Source organism: Salmo salar, chromosome ssa20 (assembly GCF_905237065.1).
Source record: "Salmo salar chromosome ssa20, Ssal_v3.1, whole genome shotgun sequence".
Classification (NCBI taxonomy): domain Eukaryota; kingdom Metazoa; phylum Chordata; class Actinopteri; order Salmoniformes; family Salmonidae; genus Salmo; species Salmo salar.
Genome location: NC_059461.1, coordinates 56,225,578 through 56,235,222, shown reverse-complemented (window position 1 = coordinate 56,235,222; position 9,645 = coordinate 56,225,578). Strand labels below are relative to the sequence as shown.

Below are 9,645 nucleotides of genomic sequence, written 5' to 3'. Positions count from 1 at the left end.
GATAACATCTCTGTGTCTGGAATGCACTTCCTCTCTGGCTAGATGAGTATCAAGCCCCAATTTGAATTTGAAGGCAAAGTGACAGCATATTTTACCAACTGCCAAATCTGATACAGCACCACATAACACCAGGGGATACGTGGTTTTATTGCCTACCTTCACCACCATTTGTCAGAAAAGAAAGCAAAATAGTAAAAGCTTTTCTTCCCTCTCTCTCTCTCTCTCTCCCTCCCTCTCTCGATTAAGAGGAGTTCAAAGACAATCCAGGCTTGGGCATTGCCTTTGATGCAGAATAAGCACTGCTGCAATGGACCAACATTCCTTCACATCTAAAATGACTTCTTGGTGAGATCTCTTTCAGATATTTGTGGCTGATTTCAGGAAACCTTTTCATAAACTCAAGTGTTGGTGAAGCTGCCTATTTAAATATTTGATGCATTTTGGCCTTGAAAGCTCAAACATCTCAGATGTAGCATCATGTGTCAGAGGTGCACCTAGTTCATGGGCCTAATGTGCACCTAGTTTTTGAGCATGTCGGATATTTTTACCAAGACCATCATTTATTATGCTGTGTGTCACTGTCATATTATAAGCTGTTGGATCATACTGTCTCTTTGATATTTTCTTGTCTCTCTTTGGCCTTTCCCAAGATAGCCTCATCAATGGGATTTTGTGCATGAGTAGTCAGCTATATCACATAGTGAATGAAAAGATCAAACACTTATTTGAGCTGTCAAAGGGGGCAATTGTAGCCTACCACTCAGCCACTAGATGGTAACAATAGTCTTTTTCCTAGGCACAAACACTGACCACATAACATGTGCTATGTTAGTGATACCAAAGAGTATAATATACATTGTGATACTGTATGATAAATAGTGACCAATTCACTAGTCACTTAAACCATTGCAGAAGCAGAAGATTTGTAGCCTCTCATAAGATGCCTTATAAACTATTTGGACATTTCAATTTAACTAGGCAAGTCAGTAAAGAAGAAATTATTGCTTATGATGGCAGCCTACCCCGCCGACGCTACGCCAATTGTGAGCTGCCCTATTGGACTCCCAATCACGACCGGATGTGATACAGCCTGGTTTCGAACCAGAGACTGCAGTGACGCTTTTTGCACTGGTATGCAGTGCCTTATACCGCTGTGCCACTCAGTAGCCGGTAGCCCAATAGAACATAGCCGATTGTAAAAAAAATACAACAGTAGCCTAAGGATTATGATCACTATTATAAGATTAACATTTATCCAAACCTCACTCACCACTTTCAAATTCCCAAATAAAGAAATGTGGAATCAATATAGTCGTGCGTGCGCTTAAAGACGCTTCTCAGGTCAGTGGTGGGCGGTGCGAGATGGAAGCGTCGCGTCATGGAAATGCCCACCCTCACAACGGGTAAGAGCCGCAGATAGAAGAGAAAGTTCAGTGTTCTCAAACGATGGATGGGGAGCGGTTGTCCGAGGTAGAGTGAAATATATCTACTGCTGCAAATAGCTGCACCGATTCAGCTTTAAACCGTTTTTATTCAAAACTAAGAAGTCAAGGATAAGGAGTAAACACTTTCTATAATGAACGTTATTTGAGCTCACCACCGTTATTTCCTTATTTCATTACGAACTTCATTTTCTAGATTGAACTGCCGTCCTCGAATTGGCTCGGAGGCTGCCTTCTAAGAACATTTAAACATCTAATTCTGGGGAAGCTTTTTAAAAAATAAAAAATTATATCATAGACTAATGTTTACCTACTGGAATTATTTTTGTTATATATTACCTGCATTTGCGTTGTGTACCAGCATGGAATGCATTTGTAACAACGGATTTTTAACGCTACTTTTTGGGGCTGTGCTTACAATGGTAAAATAATATGGAAATATCCTCTTGAATTTACATTTTTGGTCTGAACAAATACAACTATTTGTTAGACTAATCATATGACTGAAAATAAGCATGGAGGGGTCTCCTTTGAAGATACTGATTTCTCTCTGGTGTCCACTCATGATTGCTGCCTACAGTGTGGAGCTAGGAACATACGACCTAGAACGAGACAGACCAGCCAAATGCGAACCCATAGTAATTCCCATGTGCCAGGGCATTGGCTACAACATGACCAGAATGCCCAATTTTATGGACCATGAAAACCAAAAGGAGGCTGCCATCAAGCTGAATGAGTTTGCACCTCTGGTGGATTACGGCTGTGATGTGCACCTCCGTTTCTTCCTCTGCTCTCTCTACGCCCCAATGTGCACTGATAAAGTGTCTACCTCGATCCCAGCCTGCAGGCCCATGTGTGAGCAGGCCAGGCAGAAGTGCTCACCCATTATGGAGAAGTTCCACTACGCATGGCCTGACTCGCTGGATTGCTCCAGGCTCCCGACCAAGAATGACCCCAACGCGCTGTGCATGGAGGCTCCAGAGAACGACACCAAGACGGATATCAAGAAGGGAGAGGACATGCCTTTTGTTCCCCCTCGGCCCAGGCAACCGGGTAGCAGTAACGGGCGCTCCATGGGCAGTCTTGGTTCCTGCGAGAACCCAGAGAAGTTCCATTACGTGGAGAAGAGCCAGTCGTGTGCTCCTCGCTGCTCTTCTGCAGTGGACGTGTTCTGGTCCAGACGGGACAAGGACTTTGCCTTCATCTGGATGACGGTGTGGTCAACACTCTGTTTTGTCTCCACGGCCTTCACCGTTCTTACCTTCCTCCTGGACCCCCACCGCTTCCAGTACCCCGAGCGGCCCATCATCTTCCTCTCCATGTGTTACAACGTCTACTCTGTGGCCTTCATCATCCGCTCAGTGGCCGGGGCCGAGAACATCGCCTGCGACCGGGAGAATGGTGAGCTCTACATCATCCAAGAGGGGCTGGAGTCCACAGGCTGCACCATCGTCTTCCTCATCCTCTACTACTTCGGTATGGCCTCGTCCATCTGGTGGGTCATCCTCACCCTCACCTGGTTCCTGGCCGCTGGTAAGAAGTGGGGCCACGAGGCCATTGAGTCCCACAGCAACTACTTCCACATGGCCGCCTGGGGCATCCCAGCTCTGAAGACCATCGTCATCCTCACCATGAGGAAGGTGGCAGGGGATGAGCTGACGGGTCTGTGCTACGTGGGCAGCATGGACTCTGGCGCGCTCACCGGCTTTGTGCTCATCCCTCTCTCCTGCTACCTGGTCATTGGCACGTCCTTCGTCCTAACCGGCTTTGTGGCGCTATTCCACATCCGCAAGGTGATGAAAACCGAAGGCACCAACACGGAGAAGCTGGAGAAGCTGATGGTGAAAATTGGCATTTACTCCATCCTGTACACAGTGCCCGCCACCTGCGTCATCATCTGCTACTTCTACGAGAGGCTTAACATGGATTACTGGAAGTTCATAGGTCTGGAAGTCAAGTGCGTGTCGTTCCCCGGGCGCCGGAACGAGGACTGCTCCCTGGAGGCGTCGGTGCCCACCGTGGTGGTGTTCATGCTGAAGATCTTCATGTCTCTGGTGGTGGGCATCACCAGTGGTGTGTGGGTGTGGAGCTCCAAGACCCTGCAGACCTGGCAGGGCCTATGCAGCAGAAAGCTGGCATCAGACAGGACTAGCAGGAAGCCCTGTGGCAGCGTGAGCTGCAGCAGCACACACTGTCATTACAAAGCCCCTGCCGTGGTGCTCAACATGCCCAAGACAGACCCTTACTCAGACAGCCCCACACATGTCTGACGCTGACAGTCAGTATATTACCAGTATGCAGTTCATTCAATGCTCTGTCTAAACGCAAGGAGCTACTGGGGTGACATTGTAATATATAGAATGAGATTGAGAGGAAGGAGAGAAGTTATAATTCAGCTGTCCATTGTTGCTTTTCTGTGCAACTTTCCTTATTTCAGTATTGATGGGAAATGTTCAGTATTGCTCTCTATAAACACACAAGATGTGTGGACTGTATTGCATAGAGATGCTCAGCTGTAATGCAGAAAAGGACTTGCATGGACATTTTCTCCCCTGAACTGAGTATAAATAACTACATAAATATGTTTAAATGTTAAACAGTCTATTTATTGTATATATATTTAATTGAAGTTTACTTTGGTTTCTCACAAGTTTTGATTGGAGTGAACATGCATCCATTAGGCTAAAGAGTAAACTACTGAGCACCAAGGAAAATACAGTGCCTTTTATTAAGTTCTAAAGAATAATAAAATCGGGTATACATTTTCAAACTGCCTTTTAATTGTATGTTTTTGGTCATGGTTTATTTACTATTATTAAATTGAGTGTGAATCCTATACATTTTTCAATATGGCTTAGTTTCATTGGATTGATTGAGAAAATTATATTGAGAGACTTGGGAGGAAAATGCATTGCAAAAAATATTAAATTTTACATTATCTTTGATAATAATTTGGCTCTATAATAAATAAATATAACTCTTACAAAATGAGAACTTTGTTAGATTATATATGGCTATAGATATTCATGATTCTTTCATCTCATTATCCCAGGACGACCAGACTGAATCAGATGTGCTAGACTGGGTGAAGTAGACTGTAGTAGAGTTCATTCTCTTTTCGGTGAAGTAGACTGTAGTAGAGTTCATTCTCTTTTCGGTGAAGTAGACTGTAGTAGAGTTCATTCTCTTTTAGGTGAAGTAGACTGTAGTAGGGTTCATTCTCTTTTCGGTGAAGTAGACTGTAGTAGAGTTCATTCTCTTTTCGGTGAAGTAGACTGTAGTAGGGTTCATTCTCTTTTCGGTGAAGTAGACTGTAGTAGGGTTCATTCTCTTTTCGGTGAAGTAGACTGTAGTAGGGTTCATTCTCTTTTAGGTGAAGTAGACTGTAGTAGGGTTCATTCTCTTTTAGATGAAGTAGACTGTAGTAGGGTTCATTCTCTTTTCGGTGAAGTAGACTGTAGTAGGGTTCATTCTCTTTTCGGTGAAGTAGGGTTCATTCTCTTTTCGGTGAAGTAGACTGTAGTAGGGTTCATTCTCTTTTAGATGAAGTAGACTGTAGTAGGGTTCATTCTCTTTTCGGTGAAGTAGACTGTAGTAGAGTTCATTCTCTTTTGGGTGAAGTAGACTGTAGTAGGGTTCATTCTCTTTTCGGTGAAGTAGACTGTAATAGGGTTCATTCTCTTTTAGGTGAAGTAGACTGTAGTAGGGTTCATTCTCTTTTGGGTGAAGTAGACTGTAGTAGGGTTCATTCTCTTTTCGGTGAAGTAGACTGTAGTAGGGTTCATTCTCTTTTAGGTGAAGTAGACTGTAGTAGGGTTCATTCTCTTTTCGGTGAAGTAGACTGTAGTAGGGTTCATTCTCTTTTAGGTGAAGTAGACTGTAGTAGGGTGCATTCTCTTTTAGGTGAAGTAGACTGTAGTAGGGTGCATTCTCTTTTGCAAATGAAAGGTAGCCTAGTTCCTATGGTAATGCCAACATGCAAGTATCAACTGTAATCATTTGGAGAATTCTTCTCAATATAAGGATAAATGCAACAGTTTATATTCCTAACTTTTGTAGCCCAATATGCCCATTTCTTCTTACTCCAAAGTCATAGCCTCTTTGAACACATTTATCACAGGACAATAAGGCCAACATTTGTTGTTTATTTTCCCGTCGACCATTTGGTCCTTCATTTCCTATCTTGCTTTGATGCAATTTTCTACAGTGAGAATCGCGCGCCAAATGTTCAACTGCATAGGCTGCGTATAGGCTACATCCTGGAAGCAACATCGACACACTATTCCTCAAAGAAAATTGGAGATGAATAGAGTGGCAATCTATGGTAAGTAGTCTCAAGGTTCGGGTCATCATTTTTAAAGAGATACTTCATGGTTTTGACAATGAAGCCCTTTATCTACTTCCAGTCAGATGAACTCATGGATACCATTATGTCTCTGCATCCAGTATGAAAGAAGTTAGAGGCAGTTTTGCGATCCAAGGCTAACCAGCATTAGCGCAATAACTGGAAGTCTATGGTGTCTACTAGCATACTAGCAGTTACCATAGATGTCCAGCCATTGCGCTAACACTAGTTAGCAATTGCGCTAACGCTTGTTAGCAACTTTCTTCAAACTGCAGGCAGAGACATACAAATGGTAGGCCTATTCAAGAGTTCATCTGACTCTGGGGAAGTAGATATAGGTCTTCATTGCCAAAACCCTGAAGTATCCCTTTAACATGCAGGAGCTGTTCACAGAGAAATATATTTAATGGGTGTGCTAATCCTTTCCCTGAACCACTATTGTGCCCTCTCCCTCTCCTCCTCTCTGTTTGATCCCCATGCAAATACACGCACTTTGATCCAGGAGGACGAATTTGAAGTAGGCCAACTAGATCTCAGCACTAGTCCAACGCTTTACACCTAAATTGGGAGGAAATGAATTGAAGATTTGTATTTGACCAAAAAGTTTCACAAATTTCATACTACATCCTACATATTGGTCATTGGTTGCATGGGTTTGTCTCAGTTTGAATTTGGTACATTCAAGCCTTATGTTGGCAGCAACTGTTCTCAGTAGATTACACACACGCACAATTAGGGTGTCAATGTCAATTATAAGCACACACGAATATAAGACACCATTTGTTTCACAGCAGGATGCATGGTGTTGAACAGAAAATGTAATTGTTTATTGTGTCTGTGTAATTGTATTCCGTGTCAGGCAACATATGGGGTGATGGCATGGAAAGATGTTAGGACCAGGAGTTACATTTCACTTGTGGTGTCATTACATCATCAGACTACTGCTCACTTTGAGGTTTAGATTTTGTCAAGCTTTATATACGGTTGTGTTGTGGTTTTTAATTTAACCTTTGTTAGACACCATCAACTTTAAGATTACAATTTAACAAAAGCGTTTAAATTGAGAAGATTGTGGCAGGTCAAAACTAAAGGGATTTACTCATCACAGTCTTTGCAGAATCGTATTGTATTATAGTGTGTGTGTGTGTGTGTGTGTGTGTGTGTGTGTGTGTGTGTTATGTGTGTGCTCATATGTAAGGAGGGAGAGGTAGATGGGGGTTAACCTCTGTGTTTTCCTTGCTTGGCCATTATAGACATTGTCCATTGCTTAGCAGAGAGCTGAAGTCTGACATTGCCAACCACATTTAACTATTAAAAGTGAGTGTGAGTTTCCTTTGAAGCATGTCGCTGGGACACAATAACTGGAGTTAAAGCCACATGGACCAGTTCACGTACGGTTGAACGAGCTGCTGGCTTCCTCTCGGGTTTATGCTCTGTGACATGACCCAGTGAGGTGAAACACTTGCTATAAAAAAAACAGCCAGTCCCACCTGTGTTTTCTGTGATTAGATAGGAACTGCAGTCTGTTTAGGACAAGGGCTGAGTGAGGAAATATGGAGGTACTTGATGTATTTGTGTTGCTGGACAAATCCCCAAAGACAACATGCAGTGATTGGAGTAACAGAGAGCGTTTGCAACCGTTTGTTGTTTATAAACCTTGTTCAACGAGGCTTGTTCCATGCTTGAATGCTGTCCGAACATGTTAGTGCCAGTAGCTTGTGTATTTTCTAGCTGTCTCCAGAGGAAAAACTTGTTCAGACTCACAACACTACTGAACTTCTATGTAGATGGAAGGGAGTTTTGGGCTGGGCCCAGAATACCTAAAACAGTTTGTTTGAGCTGTGTGTCCTGTGGGGGCGCCATACCTGTGGTCAACAGCGTAAAACTGAATTTAAATACAAACGAAGTGGTAGCAAAAATACATTTAAATTCCTCAGAGGAATCAGGTAAAAAAAGCATCCGACGTGCCGACTGCTCTGAACTCTACTTCATATTTAGAGCAAAACACACACCTCTGGTAACACCTGCCCTTCACACACACACACACCTGAGGTCAGCACTCTAGAACCTGTGCCAGCCAATCAGCACAACCCTGGAAAGAATCCCCACAACCTTTTTTTTTTACAGAAATGCTCAATTTCAAGAGTGAGTAAGCTTGGCCTTGGTCGAAAGATTTTGCTTGACCAAGGCACTGTTTGTTTTTTTCAACCACAAGGCTCAGGGGGTTAACCTGAGTTAGTATCTTTCAATAACGGCAGTCTGAGGGACAGAACGGGTCTGTCTGTCTCTGCACCTATCTGAAAAAGTTCCAAATTAAAGGGGACTTCAACATACTGTATCTACCTTGTCTATGTCTCTAGCTACTCTATGGAATGCGACAGTGTATTGACTCAGACTGGAGAATCATGGCATAGGGATCTGTGATTGGTTTGTTTTTGCGTGGGAGAAGGTTGATTTATCAAACAGTGGAGTATTACATGAACTATTTAGTCTGGGTGAATAAGATTTATCTTCAAGGTGGGTTTATTAAAAGTTAAGGTACTACTTAGCTGACAGTGTTTATGTGATTGTCTGGGTGGGTGTGAATAGAAATCCTCCTCTATGGTCATGCGTCTGATTAGAGAGGCGATCGTTATGGCACCGAAGCCCCTCCCTCCTGGCCCTAAACCGCTGCCTACCCCTCAGGGGGTGTGGGGTGGTGGGGTGGTGGGGGGGGGGAGAAAAGAAAGCATCCTTCATTACCCTGCTGCTGTTCCCTCCTCTGCCCTCCCCCACTCCGCCGCAGCACTATCCCTTTCCTGAATCTGTTTGATGTGTAAATGAGTGTATTGAAAACCTGCAGGCCCCAAAGAGATGCTTTCCATGAAAATGCCCCAGTCTGAGAGCAGCAGCAGAGTTCACACAGCTCAGACCCTTCACTACTGGCCTCCTACTGGGCTCCCTGTCTGAGAGCAGCAGCAGAGTTCACACAGCTCAGACCCTTCACTACTGGCCTCCTACTGGGCTCCCTGTCTGAGAGCAGCAGCAGAGTTCACACAGCTCAGACCCTTCACTACCGGCCTCCTACTGGGCTCCCTGTCTGAGAGCAGCAGCAGAGTTCACACAGCTCAGACCCTTCACTACTGGCCTCCTACTGGGCTCCCTGTCTGAGAGCAGCAGCAGAGTTCACATAGCTCAGACCCTTCACTACCGGCCTCCTACTGGGCTCCCTGTCTGAGAGCAGCAGCAGAGTTCACATAGCTCAGACCCTTCACTACCGGCCTCCTACTGGGCTCCCTGTCTGAGAGCAGCAGCAGAGTTCACACAGCTCAGACCCTTCACTACTGGCCTCCTACTGGGCTCCCTGTCTGAGAGCAGCAGCAGAATTCACACAGCTTCACTACCGGCCTCCCTCTGGGTTCCCTGTCTGCCAATTCAACACCGTCTCCCTCACTCTCTCTTACCAACACACACACACACATTCGCTAACCAGCACACACACACACACACACACACACACACACACACACACACACACACACACACACACACACACACACACACACACACACACACACATATACAGATTTTCATATATACAGCACATACAACTTCGAACAAAATCCAATCGAAACTTCTGATAAAGAGACTAGTGTGAAAGAAGAACCTTACTGTAGATTGGGTTGAAAAAAGAGCAGAATTTGAGAGACAAGTCCATTGCTGAAAATTGTGATATTTACCATGTAAATGTTATTACATTTTATTAAATCAGAGGAAAACACAAAGATTTAGAGCATTCATTTTCTGCTGTATAGGGCTTTGTCCGTATTTTTTCACTGCCTTGCAATTTCAGAAACATTTCAGATAATCTTGAGCTAT

General features: G+C 44.0%; 1 protein-coding gene across 1 annotated transcript; it reads left to right on the top strand.

Annotated features, from left to right (window-relative positions):
* Positions 1-1,423: 1,423 nt before the first annotated feature.
* LOC106580877 (frizzled-9) lies at positions 1,424-4,212 on the top strand. The gene has a single exon (XM_014162401.2). The coding sequence runs from the start codon at positions 1,958-1,960 to the stop codon at positions 3,710-3,712; it is 1,755 nt and encodes a 584-aa protein (XP_014017876.1). The 5' UTR covers positions 1,424-1,957; the 3' UTR covers positions 3,713-4,212.
* Positions 4,213-9,645: the final 5,433 nt, after the last annotated feature.

What these genes read in the sequence shown, in the direction of transcription:
- LOC106580877 (XM_014162401.2), top strand. Translation starts at nt 1,958, where the DNA reads ATGGAGGGGTCTCCTTTGAAGATACTGATTTCTCTCTGGTGTCCACTC.